At 40.0% G+C, this 19756-nt stretch overlaps 1 protein-coding gene across 9 annotated transcripts in view; it reads left to right on the top strand.

The window, feature by feature from the left end:
- The first annotated feature begins 5327 nt into the window (after positions 1-5327).
- CNTRL (centriolin) overlaps positions 5328-19756 on the top strand; it is an 87476-nt gene continuing 73047 nt past the window's right edge. For all 9 annotated transcript variants that reach the window (XM_067743470.1, XM_067743467.1, XM_067743465.1 and 6 more), the window contains exons 1-4: positions 5328-5459; positions 12159-12406; positions 15796-15926; positions 19357-19487. In XM_067743470.1, coding sequence (XP_067599571.1) covers positions 12190-12406; positions 15796-15926; positions 19357-19487 — 479 coding nt within the window. In that variant the 5' untranslated portion in view covers positions 5328-5459; positions 12159-12189. The remainder of the gene's footprint in view (positions 5460-12158; positions 12407-15795; positions 15927-19356; positions 19488-19756) is intronic.

The following is a 19756-nucleotide window of genomic DNA, read 5'->3' as shown; positions in this document are numbered from 1 at the left end:
AAAAAAAAAAAAAGACCCATCAATGACCAGACATGGGCAAGGAAACTATAAAACTATTGTTGTCATAGTTTCCTCAAATCTGCATTCAATTGTATGCACAAACCCATCCTGAACTACAAGTCTCTAGGCATAGTCAGGATTGCTGGTGGTTGGGATGATGGGTTGTTTAATTGCCTCTTCACTTGTCTGTTTTCCCCTCTTGACTACAGTTCCATGAGGATGGGTACTGGGTCTAACATATACAATGGGGATACACACAGAACTTATCACCTAAAAGGCACTTAGACAGTTAACAAATTTTTGCTAAATGAATGAATAAATGAATGCATCATCAGGTGGACCAAGGAAGATGCTGTTGAAAGGGAGGTTGAGGGCCAGATTATATATGGCCTTGAATGCCATGCTAAGGAGTCTAGAAGGGAAATCAAGGACATTTTGACCTTGTTTCTCTGACCCTGAGGATGTTACCATCTATTTATGACATACTAGTATTCTTCATTCCGTGAAAAGAATAGACAGGTAGTACATGCTATGCAAAGAATTAAGAAAATTGTTCTCTAAGGCAAAATGCAAGCAGAAATTGTTGAAAGTCTGAGATGTCAAACATTCATTCACAACAGCAACTGTAAAAAATGATCTACCATAAAAGCACTAGATTTTGATAGTGTTTGTTAAGCAGGAGTCTCATAACTGCAAAGCTAGATTTCATCATTTTGTTGGGACTAATGGAATTGTCCCACATGCTACCTACAGGATATACACTTTTGGTTCAAAGATAAAAACAGGTTGAAAGTAAAAGGATGGGAAAAGATGTATCATGCAAACAGCAACTACAAGAAAACTGGAGTGGCTATACTATGTTAGACAAAACAGACTTTGAAATTAAAAATGTTACTAGAGATAAAGAGGGATTTTTACAATAATAGACGGGTCAACCCATCAGGAAGATATAACAATTATAAACATACATATACCTACCACCAGAGCCCCAAAATATGTGAAGCAAAAACAGACAGTTGAAGGGAGAAACAGAAAATTCAACAATAATAGTTTCAATTATGGATAGAACAACTATGTGGAAGATCAACAAGGAAATAGAAGACTAGAACAACACCATAAATCAACTAGACCTAGTACACATCTGTAGAACATTGTACCCAACAAGAGCAGAATACACATTTTTCTCAAGTGCACATGAAACATTCTCTAGGATAGATCATATGCTAGGCTATAAAACAAGCCTCAGTTAGTTTAAAAGGATTGAAATCACATATTTCTCTGATCACAATGGAGCAAAATTAAACATTAATGACAAAAAGAAATTTGGGGAATTTCCAGATCTGTGGAAATTAAACCACACATTCCTAAATATCCAATGGGTCAAGAAGAAATCACAGGGAAATCAGAAAATACTTTTAGATGAATGACAATGAAAACACAACATACCAAAACATATGGGATACAGCAAGAGCAGCACTTAACAGAAAATCTTTTGCTATAAATGCCTGTATTAAAAAAGAAGAAAGCTCTCAAATCAATAACCTAATCTCCACTTTAAGACAGTGAGAACAAAGTACAAAGCAAGCCAAAGGAAATAAATAATAAGGATTAGAATGGAAATTAATGAAAAAAAGAGTAGAAAAACAACAGAGAAAATCAACCTAACCAAAAGTTGGTTCTTTGAAAAGATCAACAAAATTAACAAAGCTTTAGTTAAGCTCTTTATGAAAAGAGAGAAGACTCAAATTGCTAAAATCACAAATGAAAGAAGAGGCATTATTTCCAATATTCTACAAGTGGAAAGGATTATAGAGGAATACTAAGGGATCATCTCCTAAGATTCAGTCTGGTCTCTCTGTTTACCCTTTCAAGGTACCAGATGGAACATAAGTGTCACCCTAAGTGAAAGCCACCAAAGGCCTAATTACTAGAGAGGTCTTCAGAAATCATTATAAGAGAGAGTTAAGAGGAATTCAGGCTCCTGAATTGAGCTACATGGAGCTGGGAAGATGATTCCGATAATAGTTCATTGTCTGCCATTCTGACTTTCCTTGGACTCAGCTTCAATAGACTCATGTTTGAGTCCCAGGAAACCCTAACAACAGCCTGGCTTAAAAATGCTCAAATCTCCATGAGGTATTGGGAGACAAGACTTCAGTAGCATGGTTTTGATTGGTTACAGTAGTGATTAGCATTGACAATGACAAGAGTCAATTATATCTCATAAAACTGGAAAAGGAAAAAGAAAATGACAAGGGCCAGGACTTCCTGGTTTAGGAGACTCCTCCCTCAGTACAACAAAATTGCCCTGGCCATCAGGCACTTACACCCTCGGCACATACCTCCGTGCACTTCAGCAACAGTATGGTGTCTTTGGTGGTCAAAGCAGTGTGACAACCATGGAGATGGGCTGCTCCAATTTCCCTTGATTAAAGAACTTGCCATCAGTTGCAAGGGGGATATTAGCTGACAGCCTCCAGCTGTTAATGCCTTCAAGCCCTACCTTAGCTTTCAAGCTGAGGCCACGCTCTTTCCAAGAAGCCCTCAACCAATGACTAAACACTAGAGCCTGACCATTTCTATGGAAGAAAATAACTTTATCTTTTAGGACTGAAAAATAATGCAAACTGTAAATTGAAGGAGTTTAGCTAGGTGATATAACAGAACCAGAGATTCTCTCTAGTTCTTACAGTCCATAAATCTGTTGAAAAGAATCTGGGAAAGTTTTATATGGATTATCAGTCCTTTGGTTTGTGACACTGGCTATTATTCCTGGGGATTCACGTGATCTTAGCTTTTTAGTTCATGAATTACTCAAGGTCTTACTGGCCCTGTCTCTGATTGCTAAATTCTAGCTTTGTACAATCTTGTTATTTTCCAAGTTATTCTGGTAAATTAAATAAGAGGAAATTCCATTAATATTAAATGATATGATTATGAAACTGCAGGTTGAAGGATTTCTACTGGGTGCTATATGAAATATAAGACATATCTCCTGTCAGGAAGCTGCCTGACAACCTTAGTCTGATTCTCCTCTGAAGCAAATCTGCAAAATTATTAAACTGGATTGTGAAACATGAGGCAAGTGACAACAAACAGAATAGCTTTCTATCATTTGGAGAAAAGAACTGAGGGATAGCTGAGTCACTCTGCTATGGTTAGTATTTGTATTGTAAATGCAACTCAGAAGAGTAACAACTTCATATTATCAGATAAATACAAATTAGTGTGGAATCAAAGAGTTGCCCTCACTCATTTCCTATTCTCACTCCTGCTTTGGGGAGAGAGGTTCTTTTAGCATGCTAAGAGAGGCAGTTAATATACAAATTAGCTAGAGAAAGGTTTCACCTCTGACTGGTCTAAGGCCTGAGGTCTATCCAAGGCCTTCATCATGCTAGACACCAGCAGAGGGTCTGGTTGAAGGAGGAGAACTGGCCAATAAGGAACTGGCAAGTACCCACCCAAGGTTAACTGGATAGGGAGTGAGAGACTACCCAAGGGATAAATAAGTGTTTTGCACCATCCTCTGGATTTTGTGTATATTTTTACCAGCTACTTATCAGATTGATAATGAACTACACCAGCATACCATGATTCGATAATGGATTCCACCTAAATATCATTACAGACTTTGAGGGACATAGCAGTGAGGTGACACCATAAGTCCAATTCTCTGTTGGAAAAGAGAAAAAGAAACGAGTGTCAAAACAAAAAGACAAAAAATAATAGAACTGAAATTCAGCAATGTACACATTCCAAACTAATAAATATCATCTGAACTTAGATTTTTTTTAAAAAGGATACATCTTCCTTTCAATTTAAAACGTGGAGCTTTTGATGAATTTTGACTTTTCTACAACTCCAAGGGCCTCCTTCCGTGTTGCATAAATAGTGGGGGAGAGGGGAGCATCATTCACATAAATGTGAGTGTGAATGGCGCCCCCTGTTGGTAGCCACCTGAACTTCCTATTCCTGAATCCATCTCTGCCTTCAGGAAAAATTACAAGTGCCTAATATGGTTCATAAGGTCCCTCTTCCTGCTTTAGCTTCTACACTCCAGATTTTTGGCTGTATCCTGATCTGCTTAACCTCCAGCTCATTGCCAAGCTCTTTTTTTCCCCTCCTCCTGGGGTTTGCAGAAGTTGTTCCCTTTGCCAAGCAAATTCTTCCCCACTCCCATACTCCTTGAACTAAATTATTTGCTTCTTCCAGGACTTAGGATGAGGCGTCACTTCTTCTGGGAAACCTTTGCCTAATGCTAAAATAACTAAAACATATTGAGAACATATTATAGGGCATGTGAGAGAACTTAGGACTGTTCTAAGTTCTTTCACATACATTAACATTTATAACTACCAGGATAACTGTGGGAAGTAGGTAGGATTATCCCATTTCACAGATGAGGAAACTGAGGCACAGACAAAGGAAATTCCTAAAATAGTGTTACACAGATGGGCCATGAACTGTGAGAAAACGGTAAGAACAAGGGATTGGAAGTCACAATGAAGTGAATTGTGCTAGGACGGGGGTCTTCCGAGCAAGCACGCTGTTAAGATTGGAGAACTACGGTAAGGGAGAGGTGGTGCCTGCATTGGCGATTTCTGGAGATGGTGCAGCCTCTGATGGTGACACTGTCCAGGGTACCAACTTGGAAATGGGAGGCTGGAGTGGAGGAATGGTGTCCTCGGCGACAACGTTTTCTAAAAGAATTCACTGTATTTCCCTGGCATCCAGCACAGTATGTTCTAAATTCTCTTAAACTATCTGTTGAATATACGTGGTGAAATGCAGCCCTTCCAGGCAAGCGCCAACCGAAGTTTCTTCAACCGCTTCTGGCTTTGGCTTCCCTCTCACAACCAGAGCACTAGTCTCTGCCAGGACTCCCAGGCTGCTCTCACTCCCTTAACCTCGGGTGCAGCTGCAGCCCAAGCTGCGTTCCCTGAGCGGTTTATCCACGTCTGGCCCCTGAAGCAGAGAACTCGCCTCAGAAATGGGCCTCGAGAAGGAGCGTGGGGCAAGGCACACTAGTTCAAGCCCAGACGGCCGGCATTGGAAGTTCAGGAGCTTGGCGACAGCGCCACATCGGTCCCTTAGGTCGTCCTCAGGCCCAGCCCCCACGGAGCGAGTCGAAGCCTGGTCGTGAGTCGGCCGCTCCGCTTCAGAGAAAAGCGCTAGGCCTCTAGCCAGCTGCTACAGGGAACCTCCCCTCCCGCCGACTCCCGCGCGCCTTTGCGCGCCCGCGGCCCTAGCGTCCTAGGCGGCGGGAAGCCCGGCCCCGCCCCCATGCTCCGGGGAGGGGCTCGACCGCAGCAGGCCCCGCCCACGCCGCACGCACTGCCCCTCGGCAACCGGCACAACACAACAAAATGGCCGCCGCACCGCTGAGCGCCTGAAGGGAGCGACCAGCGCCTCTGCGCCCGGCGTCGGCCCGCGAGCTCGCTCGGCCCGGCTCCTCCGTGGTGAGTGGCCCTGGTGGAGGCCGTTCTCCGGCATCCAGACGGAGCGGTGGGGTGAGGGGCGAAAGCGGGAAGGCCTGAACCGAGCGTGGGATGGATTCGGGGCGGGGGCGTGTGCCGGGGAATTGGGATTGGATGGGAAGGAGGGGAGGGCCCGGAACGGGCGTGGGGAGGAGGAGGATGGAGGGAGGTTTGGATGGGAAATGAGGAGGTCAGGGGTGGGGTGCGGCGTGGAGGAAGATGGGGTCCGGCCACCGAGCGGAGGAGGGAGGAGGTGTGCCAGGTGTATGCGGGGAATGACGGGTACAGGATGGTTTGGGTATCCTGACGGGCGTCCTGGGATCGGGCGGAATACGGTACATGGAGAATAATGAGAGTTAGGATATTGGGAAGAAATATTTGAAGGAGGGGAAGAGCAAATACTTTGTTGTATAACCGTTAAGGGACAGGTGCATTTTGAAGTCAAAACTTGGCTTCACCTCTTGATTCGGCCACCTGTGTTACCGGCTCTGCGATTTGGGCGTGGTCCTTAACCTTCCCGAGCAAATGTTTTCTTGTTTGTAAAAAATAATCGCTAATTACTTTCGAGTGTACGCTGTGTGCCAGATTCAGTTCTGAGTCCTTTAGTCCTTTGCGTTAACTGATTTAGAATTTAAAATAACTTGTGTGAGGTTTTCATCCCCATTTCAAAAGTGATGAAACTGTGGATCAGAGAGGTTAAATAATTTGCCTTATGTCACACAGAAAGTGGAAAATTAACATTTGAACTCAGGTTGCTTAGTTCCAGAATCCAAGCTCTTAATTCTTAATGATACCCTGTCGTTTATCAATGAGGTTAATAATTTTGACCTTACACACCATCTGCAAGAACTTAAATTTGGTAATGTCTTTAGAGTGCTTAGCACAGTCCTTTCTTCACTCATTCAACAAATATTTATTGTGCACCAAACAATAAACAAATAGAGTCCCTACTGTCTTGTAGCATAAACTCTAGAAGGAGAAACAAGTCGTTTCACAAATAATCATTTAATTCTAATTGTAAGGTGTTGTAAAGGATGCTATTTGGTGCAGAGACCTAATCCTGTTGTGCGTTTTGAGTGTAGAAACCCTGCCTTCTCAGCCCTGTATTCTTAGAGCCTAACACAGTTCTTGGTGCATAAAAGTTGCCAAATAAAATTGGATGGCTGAATAAATAAAATACTGGAAAGGGATGGGGAGCTTGGTTTTTTGGGTACCTGAGTAGAATGGAGAGAGATGTGAGAGGAGAGTTCAGGATGTTAATAGGATGCAGAAGGACACAGATGTCAGGGTGTTGGAAGGGAAAGGCAAGTAGATAGGCAGTTGGGTTGAGATGAAGAGGAATGGGTGGAAGTTTGATTATTTTGTTTGAAGAGGGGTTAATTAGAAGTCAGAGTATTGGAATGGATTAGGATGTTAGAATATTTGCTGTGATGAGCAGTTTGGGAAATCAAGATGGATATAGAAGTGTTGAGTCAGGGTACTGGAAACAACTATAGAGAAATGGAGGAAACTAATACAGTGTTAGGGAATTGGAACAGAATTTGTGGGAGAACTTGGCAATCAGGATAGGATGAAGGACGGGAGGCAGAGGTTGACGAGCACAGGATGGAGAATTGCCATTGGAGAGGAATAGGAGTCAGGATATTTGAAAGGACTAGTTAGAGAGTAATAGTGTTTAAATGGGTGAGGGTATGGGATGAAGTCGAATTGTAGGGAAAGTACTGAGATGTGATTAAAGGGCTAAGGGATGCAGTGGAGAAGATACGGAGGTCAAGAAATGGGGATGGATATTTGCATATTGGAGTGGCTGGAAAGAGAGAAGGAAGGTTTGAGGATTATTGAGGTCTGCCTCATTGGAAAAGATCAGAGAAGAAGGTGGAAAGTTAGGAATGTTAGGAAAGGCTGGATAGAGGTGGAGGTGTGGTCTCTACTAAGCTGTGACGGAGGGGATTGTTAGATCAAGGCAAGTATCTGAGTCTGAGAATGACTGGATGCCCGGTCATATGATTCTGATGATAACATCATCCAACAGCTTTCCTTACTCAGCAGACTACCTTCTGGGCCTTCAAAGTGTGTCTCCAGCTCTGGACTTGTTTTGCTTGTTTTGTTTTCTCTTTATCCTGCCCTTCACACACTCTAGCCCTATGTCTCAGCTCTATCTTCTCTTTTCTATTGCTTAGTCTTTGTTTATATTATTGCAAACTACAGCCTAGGTCAAACAACAGCCATATCTGTCTCTTTAAATTGTGGTTCAAGGTGTTACTACCCCCAGGTGATAGTCTCTGAAATAATGCCAGCCTTTCTCAAGCACAGTAAATCCCTAACCTCATTTCACTGAGTTAGCTGTTCTATGAGATCCTACGTCCAGGCTTTACAGGAGCTATGGCAACCAAGGGAGGGGGGTCTGGCAATGCACTGTGACTTTGGAACCATCATTTAATCTTTCAGGTTACAATTCATTAAAGGAAAGAGTTGATTTCAATTTCTGGAATCCATTCTAATATATTTCTTTAACTCTATAAATGAGTAAGGCAGAGTTTTTCTAATCAGGTGAGGTAACAAAGGACTGCATGATATTCTAGTGAGGCCCAAAGAGTCTTGGTTATTAGGATGTTCTGAGAGGCATTCAGCATGGTTCAATATTTTAAGAATTTAGAGATAAGACTAAGGTGCAGGATACAAAATAATTGCATTGCGTAAAAATATAGGATGTGCATTTTTTAAACCAAGAAACTAGAAAAATATATAAGCCATATCTCTGTAACATGTAGCATACTATCATTCTAATTTTATAATTTTCTATCATGCTATGGGATAGAGAAAGACATATACAAGTGGGAACTGGGCCCTGTGCCTCTCCTCTTTTATCTTTTAAATCTCTTGCCTTTATGAAAACTATATTTAATTCAGGAATGAATAAAATTATACTATTAAAGCACATGCCTCTTAGCTCTTCTCAAGCTTGAGTATATTATTATTTAGAAAGAGAGCACCAGTGCAACTTAACACAGAATGAGGAGTATTACTAAGAGACTTTTTGCCTTGGCAGAATGGTGAGACAAAAATTGTTTACCACGCTTCTGAAATTAAGACCTAAAACCATGTGGCTATGGCATAAATAGCAGTTATGTGAATTGGGGGAAAGATTTTCTGACCCATGTGGATGATATGACATGAAAAAATGAAAGAGAAAGTAAAGACATAGATTTGCAGTTTAAAGTGACCTAGACTATTGGAACAAGGTAGTTGGCCATGTTGTACTGTATACCTGTGAAATAATAGTCACTTTGTAAAAATTTCGCAGGTTTTTGTTACCTTCAAACTAGTCACCTTAAGAAGCTAGATCATGAGTTCCGTGATGCTATTACTATATTAAATTTTCTGTTTTTCCTTCAGGAATAGTTTTTATAGTGTATGTCGTCCATTAATCAAGGTTGTTTAGTGGCACTTGTTTATGATCTGTTTTGTCTAAGGCACTATCCTAGGCCCTACAAAGTGAATCAAACATGATCTGGCCTCCAGAAAACTCAGTCAGCAGTATGACATGGTAATGAAGTCATGGGCTTTGGAATCAGATCAGGATTCAAGTCTTGGCTTAACCAATTAGTTATGGGACTTTGAACAAATTATTTAACCTCTTAATCTTTAAAATGGGAGATAATAACACCTATTTCATAGAGTTGTGTTTAATCCTTCTAATGTGATGATACATACAAGAGCTTATCACAATATTTGGCACATGGTAAAGTTAATAATCAAACTGGGAAAATAAAAACAAAATGTAGTTGAAGTGATAGATCTAGTTTTCTTGTGAGACTTATAAATTAATTCTGAAAGCAGGACCCAAAGAGGAATTCCAGAAATGTTTTGGGCAAGATCAGCATTCCTAGAATGACTAGTCATTGAAAGGTATTAACATCTGTTAAATGTTGGTTAATTGATTCGATATATTAATGGCAGCTCTCCTTTACATATATTGTATGTGTTCTAAGCATTTAAAAAATAAGTTTCTTTAAAATCCCAGCCTGTATAATAATACCCATGTACATACCTGTGAAGGTGTATTTATTATACATGAAGATGTTCATACATCAAATCACTATAATATCTCTTTCTAATACCAACTTATATGGCATTAAGATTTTTTTTTAGACTTTCGTGGTGGTCCAGTGGTTAAGACTCCATGCTTCCAATGCAGTGGGCGCGGGTTCGATCCCTGGTTGGGGAACTAAGATCCACACGCTGCCACGCTGCGCGGCACAGCCAAAAAAAATAAAATAAAATAAGTTTTTTTTTTTAAAGCTACGATTTATTATTATTATTTCTTTTTTTTTGGCCATGCTGTACACAACATGTGAGATCTTAGTTTCCCAATCAGAGATCAAACCTGCGGCCCCTGCAGTGGAAGCACGGAGTCTTAACCACTGGACCACCAGGGGAGTCCCTGGCATTAAGATTGGAGCTATCCAAAAACTTTGGATTGCAAACTACTTTTCTAAAAAAGAATTTGTGTTTTATCTTCACATTTTAAGTAGTGAGAGTAGGGGAGATTGTGGATATTGAGCAAAAGTAGAATCATTGTTAATGCAGCCTTGTTCAAGACCTATGCTTCTTATAAGATTTTTTGGTCTAAAAGTTTGTCAAATTTATAGTTTATGCAATGTACTTATAAGAGCAATTGTATAACATGAAAATCTTTTTTTCATAAACCTAACTTGTAAGTTAGGGCTCTTGGTATTGAGAACTAATACTACTCATGAAGATATCCTATGGCTGAAGTACTAAATAGCATTTTATTGGTTGCAGGTTCTTTATGAATAATTCATTCCATAAGTAGTAATTATCTACTATCTTTTAGGCTCTGTTCTAGGCCTGGAATACATCAGTGAACAATATCCCTACTTTCTTGGAACTTATATTCTACTGGATTAATTATGTGATTTGACTTACAAATTAATTTGAGAGGAGAACTAATGCCAGCTAGCATTGTGTCTGACCAAGTCATTTACCATTCTGGGCCTTAATTTTCTTACATAAAAAGTAAAGGAATTTGGTCAAATGATTTTTGACAAGGGTACCAAGATCATTCAATGGGGAAAGGGAAGTCTTCAAAAATCATGCTGGGAAAACTGGATATCCACATGCAAAAGAATGAATTTGGACCTTTACCTAACACCATATACAAAAATTAACTCAAAATGGATCAAAGACCTAAATGTAAGAGCTACAATTATAAATCTCTTAGAAGAAAGCATAGGGCAACAGCTTCATGGCATTGGATTTGGCAGTGATTTCCTGGATATGACACCAAAGGCACAGGCAACAAAAGAAAACATAGACAAATAGGACTTCTTAAAAAGTTTTAAATGAGCATCAAAAGACAATATCACAGAGTAAAAAGGAAACCACAGAATGGGAGAAAATTTTTGCAAATCATATATCTGATTAGGGTTAATATCCAGATTATATGGAGAGAATTTCTGAAGAGTTTTAAAAAACGAAAAGACAAGACTGAGGGCAAGCATTTATAGCAGAAGAAATTAGATGTAGAGGTCCGTGTGGCTGGAGCCACAGAGTTGAGGGAACCAGTGACAGATGTGAGGCTAGAGACAAGGCTGTATTATGGGGGACCTCATAGGTCATGGTAAATATTTCATTTATTACAGACAGATTAACTTTTAAAATAGATCAGTCTGGCTGCAATGTAGTGATGGAGGAGGAAGGCAAGAGAGCTTGTAGACAGATCAGTTAGAAGCTATTATTAGTAGTTTGATGAGGGCGTGGATTAGAGTAGACGACAGTGGAGATGGAAAGAATGGACTATTTTGAGAGATATTTAGGAGGTAGAATTGACAAAACTTGGTGATCGTTTGGTTATGGGGAAAAGGGAAAGGGAAGCATCAAGAATGACTCCCAGGTTTCTGTCTTATTCCCAAGAGCATTGTTCATAGTTAGGGAACACTGGAGGAGGAACAGGGTGGGAGGAAAATGAGGGAGGAATGAGAGAAATGATAAATTCAATTTGGACATGTTGATTCAGGATGCCAATGAGATGTCAGGTAGCAGTTGGGAATAGGAGTCTGGAACTCGGAGAAAGGTTGGATTGAAAATATAAATATTAGTATACAGGTGGCGTTGGGAACCATGGGTGTTCATTAGATTGTCTAAATTAAGATTAGAAAGACCAGAAGAGACTTGAGGAGCTCTGACATTTAAAGATTGAATAGGAGAGCCTTGGCCAGCAAAGGAGGCCAAGGAGTGGCCAGGGAGACGGAAGGATAGGAGAGGATGGCGTCCCAGAAGCCAAAGGAAGAAACTGTTTCAGGAAGGAGAGACTGCTCATCAGTATGAAATACTGCTGGTTGCCAAGTATTTCCACCTTCCTTCAATCTAGGACCCCTTATGGGTAGAAGAGACATTGTGACAAGTTTGGTCCAATAAATTGAGAACCGTCATGACAGGTAAGGCTTCTGGCTGGAGTATGTGTCAGTACAGACCCTCTAGAGGTCTCTTCCCTCTGGTAAAGTAATCAGCAATGTCTGAAATAGTGTCTGCTCCCATCAGCTTGGAGTAGTTTGGGTTCTAGCATCTATAACTTCTGTAGTCTTGAAAATTCTAGAAATAAATAGTTTTGATAGCTCTAAAAATTAACCTTGTTAAATATACTGGAAACTCTTACAGGTTTTGATGGATACCTGGCTTTATTCTTGCAATGAAGAAAGGTCCTCAGCAAAAAATTTCCAAAGCAAAGACGCCACCATCATCTCACTCTCCTAGTCCATCATCTGTTACGTCCAATATGAGATCTAGGTCACTTTCACCTTTAAGTGGATCCGAGACTCTACCTTTTCATTCTGGAAGACAGTGGTATGAGCAAGTTGAGATTATAGGTGAAAACCCTATGCTTTTGGACTACCAAGACCATCAAGGTATTGCTTTTAATCTAAGAATTTCACCAAATACTCTTAAGTACAGATGGAAAATATTCAACTTACATTTTTGGTCCAAATGTAACATATATCCAACTACTAACTTGAACCATTGTTTTTTATTGACAGAAATTGTGTAGGGACAGTGGGGGGATGGAGGCTTCTGGGTGAGGGTGAAGATGTCTAAAAGCGGTAGGAGAAGGGAGTTTCCTGAAAGAGGAAGCTTTATTTCCTGTGGTGGGAGAGTGCCTTAAAGCTCATATGCCAAATTTACCATAATCCTTGGCTGTGGGGAGGGCATATCTGTTCACTTCAGAATGGAGTGCCTTAATTCAGTATAAAAATGCTATCCACCCCTGGGTTATTCCAGTCTGCTTATTAGCATCTTGCTTATTAGCAATCTGTGAATGGACTAATTTCCACATAAGGGACATATAAATGTTCCACCAAGGTTTTTTTTTTTTTAATTAGTATATAGCAGAGTTTTTATTTTTCTTTTTGTAATTGAAGTATAGTACAGTATTGGTTTCAGGTGTACAACATAGTGGTTTGACATTTATATACATTATGTTAGTTTCTGCTTTATAAAAAAGTGAATCAGTTATACATATACATATGTTCCCATATCTCTTCCCTCTTCCACCAAGGTTTTTATTTTTTCTTAAAAGCATTCTGTTAGTCTGGGAATCTATAATGTGATTAAGTGTGAAAGAAAACTATGTGATTTCTTTGCTAAGTCATGAAATCACAGTCATCAAACTCTGTTGACATGAATATTGACCAGTGTTTATTAATAAACATTATCAGCCTTGAGTTGACTGTACCCTTGCTGCCCATTGGTACATTGTTATTTCTAATTTTTTTTTTTTTTTTTTTTTGTGGTACGCGGGCCTCTCACTGCTGTGGCCTCTCCCATTGCGGAGCACAGGCTCCGGACGCGCAGGCTCAGCAGCCATGACTCACGGGCCCAGTTGCTCCACGGCATGTAGGATCCTCCTGAACCCGGGCACGAACCCGTGTCCCCTGCATTGGCAGGCGGACTCACAACCAATGCGCCACCAGGGAAGCCCTGTTATTTCTAATTTGATTAATATTTTAGAATATGTTCTTTCCTAGAATGGCCCAAATTTTAAAAATTATTTTATTTTGAACCAAAATAAATGTAATATTAACTTATTATGAGTAATCATCGGGAAACTTTGGCCCACAGCCTGGATCTGAACCCAGGATTAATTATCTTTGATTCATAAAGAAAGAACCAAGAGGCAATTTTCTCTTTTTTTTGGATGGTTTTGCAGAATTTAACATAGCTTTTTTAAAAATATTTTTTTAAATTGGAGTATAGTTGATTTACAATGTTGTGTTAGTTTCATGTGTACAGCAAAATGAATCAGTTATTCATATACATATATCCACTCTTTTTTAGATTCTTTTCCCATATAGGCCATTACAGAGTACTGAGTAGAGTTCCTTGTGCTATACTAACATGGCTTTAACAAGCTGTGACTGCAATATCCAGGAAGGTCTTAAGATAGGGTGTGCTATCCATTAAGTTAGTACTTTATCTCTATAAACTGTGTTATGATCCTCTATATTTAAAAGAGCAACAAATTTGAGTTTCCTACCATAAAAAAGAAATAGGAAAAGAGGTGTCATCTGAACGTGGGTTGGAAAAGAATTTCCAGACTCAAGGCAGAATGTAAAGAAGATAGAATTTATTAGAGGGAAGGGTTGCTGCCAGAACAGCGGGCCGACTTCCTAGTAGTCTGGGAGAGTCGGGCCCAAACATGTGCTATTGATCAGCTTTTATAGCCAGAAAACAAAGGAATGGTCCGAGGTGAAAATTTCATTTACTGATTGGTCGAGGCACATATACCTTCCTTCTATAGCGTGGGAGTGGGAAAGGGCAGATGCCTTTCCTTATTTGGGACAGGCCCGGTAGCCCAGGCGGGCGTGCCCAGGTGGGCTCAGGAATTTCGTAACCATGGCAACATGGTAGGGAAGGCGATTAAGAGTCGGTAAGGGGGGCTTCCCTGGTGGCGCAGTGGTGGAGAGTCCGCCTGCTGATGCAGGGGACATGGGTTCGTGCCCCGGTCCGGGAGGGTCCCACATGCCGCGGAGCGGCTGGGCCCATGAGCCGTGGCCGCTGAGTCTGCGCGTCCTGTGCTCCGCGCGTCCTGTGCTCCGCGAGTCCTGTGCTCCGCTCTGCTCCGCGGGTGGAGAGTCCGCCTGCTGATGCAGGGGACATGGGTTCGTGCCCCGGTCCAGGAGGGTCCCACATGCCGCGGAGCGGCTGGGCCCATGAGCCGTGGCCGCTGAGTCTGCGCGTCCTGTGCTCCGCGAGTCCTGTGCTCCGCTGTGCTCCGCGAGTCCTGTGCTCCGCTGTGCTCCGCGACGGGGGAGGCCACGGCAGTGAGAGGCCCGCGTACCGCAAAAAGAGTCGATAGGGGGTATAACGCTGAAACTTTTTGAAGGAGGGTCATTCTTTGTCCTTGGAGCACCACAAGAGGATTTTTAAGAATTCCAGTGTTTTTGAACTTCAGATTAGAATTTTAAAAAACAAACAAATAATGCCAATATATATATTTTTAAAAATAGCTAACATTAAAATACTGCTAAAAACCTCAGTGCTGCATATAATTAAAAGTATAAATTTTAGATTCATCTGCCTAGGTTCAAGTCCTAGATTTGCACATTTCTAGCTGCAAGATCTTGAATAAATTATTATAATTTCTTTTATAAAGGGGAACAGTAATTTCTATCCCAAAAGTTTGTTGTACAAATTAAAATTTTTAAATTAATTAATTTTATTTTTGGCTGCGTTGGGTCTTCATTGCTGCGCGCAGGCTTTCTCTAGTTGCGGGGAGCGGGGGCTACTCTTCGTTGCGGTGCACGGGCTTCTCATTGCGGTGGCTTCTCTTGTTGCACAGCATGGGCTCTAGGCGCGCGGGCTTCAGTAGTTGCAGCACGCGGGCTCAGTAGCTGTGGTGCGCGGGCTCTAGAGCACAGGCTCAGTAGTGGCGCACGGGCTTAGTTGCTCTGCAGCATGTGGGATCTTCCCAGACCAGGGCTCAAACCTGTGTTCCCTACATTGGCAGGTGGACTCTCAACCACTGAGCCACCAGGGAAGTCCCCAGATTATATGTAAAGTATTCAGCACAAAGCTTGCACACAATTAATATTTATAGAGTATAACTGTTATTGTCATTATTATGAAATGCTACATAAAGTAAAATATTATTATTAAAACATTGCAAATAGAACTAGCCAGCTGTTTTTACATTTGCATTGCTTTAAAAAATTTTTTTGTTATATAACATCAAGACGATTTGTTTTTCAAAGTATTCATGTCTTCCTCTACTGATAATGGTCTGTTTGTGTAATTTCAGAAGCTGATTCACATGAAGGAGTTCGATATATTACCGAGGCCCTGGTTAAAAAACTTACTAAACAGGACAATTTGGCCTTGGTAAAATCTCTGAACCTTTCACTTTCTAAAGATGGTGGCAAGAAATTTAGGGTAGGTTACCAACATTTCTGAATACACACATTGTTTTTAATTTTTATGTGCTTTAAATTTTTTTTTAAAAGAGTATATTACATTCACAGCACCCTAATGTCACCGAATTTGTTGCAGATCTTTTATCGTTTCTAGTGAAAGTTCTCCATCAGAAGTGTGACATCTTCAAATTCGTAAGCTCCTATTATTCTACACATTATTGATTCTCTCTAGAATGAGTCCGCAAACTACAGCCTGTAGGCCACATTGGGCCTACTGCCTATTTTTGTTAATAAAGTTTTTTTGGAGCAGAGCTACACTCCTTTGTTTACATATTGTCTGTGGCTGTTTTTGCACTACAATGGCAGAGGTAAGCGGCTGTCAAAGAGACTGTCTCACAAAGCCAAAAATATTTACTATTTGGCCTTTTACAGAAGTTTGCGGATCCCTGCTCTAGACTGTTCACTACTTTATTCATAAACTATACAACATGAGCACATTGTAATAGACAACTTAATTTTTTAATTGGAAATAATATAAACGTAGATGCCTACTACATTAGTCACAAAAATTAATTCCAGAAGATTGAAAATCTTAATGAAAATGAAACAAAAATCAACCAACAAAAGTGCTATAAAATTATTAGGAAATAATATAGGAGAATATATTTTTAAATCTTAGAGTTGGGAAGGCCTTTCTAAGCAAACACCAACCCTAATACCACAAAGAAAAATATTGACAGATTTAGCTTACTTAAAAAACTTAAAAAGTTGTGTTTAATGAACGATATCTTTTAAAAAGTTAAAGCAAAACAACAAGCTGGCAGATAGTGTTTCCAGCATATGTAACAATATCCACATAATATATAGAGCACCTACAGTTCAGTAGAAAGAGACAGCTAAATGGAAAATGTGCAAAGGATATGAACAGTTTGTTCACAAAAATATTATAAATGGCTAATGTTAACATGAAAATATGTTCAATTTCATTCGTATCAAAGAGGTGTGAAATAGAACAATAGTTTGATGCCATTTTCCATCTTGTATGTCTGATGGACAATAATTAAAAAGATTATTTCAGTGTTCAGAAAGGTGTGAGAAATGGGTATTCTCATATGGTCTTAGTGGATGTATAGATTAGTACAGCATTTTAGGAAAACAGTTTGATAGTATTTATCAAAATTTCAAATGTATTTGTTTGATCCAGCAATCGAGTTTATACTTACTGAGTTTATACTCACCAACACAGCAGTTCTACTCCTTGATATCTATTAATATTTGCACACGTATCCAAAATTGTCTGAATAGTCATGTTTATTAAGCATTATTTAAGATGGAAAAATTAGAAATAACCAAATGTCTGTCAATAGGGGATTGCTTTAAAAAATTATGGTGCAATATACCATGAAATACTATCAAGTTTCTTAAAAGACAAGAACAAAACCCAAAAAACCCCAGAACTCTATGTATTAATGTGGGGAAATGTTCCAGTATATTTAAATGCAACAAACAAATTCTAAAATATTTTGTATAGCAAGGTCTCAAAATATATTTTTTAAAATTGTTTTTCTATCTATGTATATATAGATGTAAATGAATAGAAAGGCCTATATGTATACATATGTATATGTATGTGTATATACACCAGCCTCTTAACAATGGTTACTTTTGAGCAGTGAGATTTTTTATGGGGGCCTGCAGACCTGATGAAGAGAGCTTTTTATGTTTTGTTTGAAATTTTTATTAGAATATATTTATGTCTTGTGTAATTAAAAAGGAAAAAAGGAGACATCTTGGAGTTTAAAGGGTGTGAAAATGAAATATCAAGTTAGTAAATCTTTACTGTGTGGTTATTATATGCCAGGCATTATGTTAGGCTGTGGGAATAGATACAGAAGTCAATAAGCTTAGTTTCTGATCTCTGGGAATTTAGAGCTTAGTGTGAAGAATGCCTAGGATTAAGAGGAGAAATAGTGAGAGGGAATCAGAGAAAGAGAGTGAGCACGTGGGAGAGACAGACCCAGTGAAAAAGTCCGAAGGGGCTGTTGGAATAGAAGATCCAAGAGTATGATGAACGGGGGCCAAAGTTGAGAGAACGTCAGGCAGAAAGGATATGCTATAAAATGTCACCGAATCAGCAAATAGGATGAAAACTTGGAAGAAGTTATTTGATCTGGCAGTTTAAAAAGCCCTTCCTTCTATTTCTTAAACCAACCAGGTTCATTCTTTTAGGGTCTTTGCATTTTTTTCTCTGCCTGGTATTCTCTGTCCCCAGATGTTCACACAACTGGCTTATTATTAGGGTCTCAACTCCATGCACTTCCTCTCTCTCTGAAGCCTTCTCTTAACCCAATTGCAGTTAGCCACCTTCTCCTCAGTCACTCCCTCTCATTCTTTCACTCAATAGATATTTATTTAGCACCTACCATGTGCCAGGCACTAGTACTATAGTAGTGAACACAGCAGACAAAATCTGCCCTCTTGGTGCCTTGCACTCTGTCACATCACGTTACCTTTATTTTCTTGTTAGTATGCTTCAGTGCCTAAAAATTTTGTTTCTTTATTTGTTTATTGGCTTCCCCTGTGAATGAAATCAAGAACCTTGTTTTCCTTATTCACCACTGTTTTTCCATATTTCCAGTACCTAGAACAGCTCCTGACACATAATCAATCCATGTTTGATAAATATTTGTTGCAATGGATGAATGAATGGTGATCTTGGAGAGAACTTTTCGAATACATAGTAAGGGTGGAAGATATATTGCCTTGCCAATAGAATAATAGTGAATGGAAGGCCTCAGAGTGAGCAAATATTCACAACTTTTATGAGAACATGGTGGCAAATAAGAGTGATAAAATGAAAGCTTGGTAGGAAGCAAGTTGGGAGTGAGGTGATTTGTATTATATAGAGGAGACTGAGCATGTTGAACATAGGCTCCTGCAGCAGGGAAATAGTCTGGTTCACCAGTATACCGCCATTGCCCGGCGCCACATCTGACATGTAGTGAGTGGGAAATGAATATCTGTTGAAAAGTGACTGTTTTTGAACTTGAGGGGAAGATCCAGGAGAGAGAAAGAGATTGGAGATACAGGAACACAAGGGGAAGAGATGGGTAAGGTTATGCAAGAGCGTAAGTACCTAGTTGAACTTTGAAGAGGGGAGAAAGGGAGAGGCATAGAAAAGACGAGGTGGAGAAAAGGATTGATGGGGAAATTCTCATTGGATAGTCTTCAGTTTCTTAGTGCGTAGGAAGTGTTGTCCGCTGAGGGGCAAGGAGAGTTTGGCGACCTGGAGAGAGTGGCCACTCCTGGCCGAGGAGAGCCACACCAGAGGATTTTCCGGGGAAGCAGTAAAGGCTTAGTCTCCGGTGACTGATCAGCACATGCTTATATGTCGTGCTTATGTCGAGGCATCTGTTATATAAAGTATTTATTCATTTGTTTCCAATTAGTATATCGAAAATTTGGAAAAATGTGTTAAACTTGAAATACTGAATCTCAGCCATAATCTAATAGGGAAGATTGAGAAGGTAGACAAGCTGTTGAAATTACGTGAGCTCAACTTATCATATAACAAAATCTGGTAAGTAAATACTTCTTTGGGTGGCACTGCAGGGTCGTCATCTTTGTTAAAGAGGTAGATTAATGCTGCTATGTTACTGAAAGAATCCTTTGAAAGATCAGGCACTTTGATTCTTATTCATTTGTAGTCTAGCCCTTCACATATGATAGCTGCCATATTTTGGCATTACTAAAGTACAGAATAACGTCTGTCATTAACAAAGAAGGAGATACATTTTTTGAGTACCAAATTTTATCTTAATTCCATTTTTGACAGGAAGTTTTCCCAGA

This window comes from Pseudorca crassidens, chromosome 7, assembly GCF_039906515.1.
Source record: "Pseudorca crassidens isolate mPseCra1 chromosome 7, mPseCra1.hap1, whole genome shotgun sequence".
Lineage (NCBI taxonomy): Eukaryota > Metazoa > Chordata > Mammalia > Artiodactyla > Delphinidae > Pseudorca > Pseudorca crassidens.
Note: the sequence above shows the minus strand (reverse complement) of the source record. Positions and strands in the feature narration are given on the sequence as shown.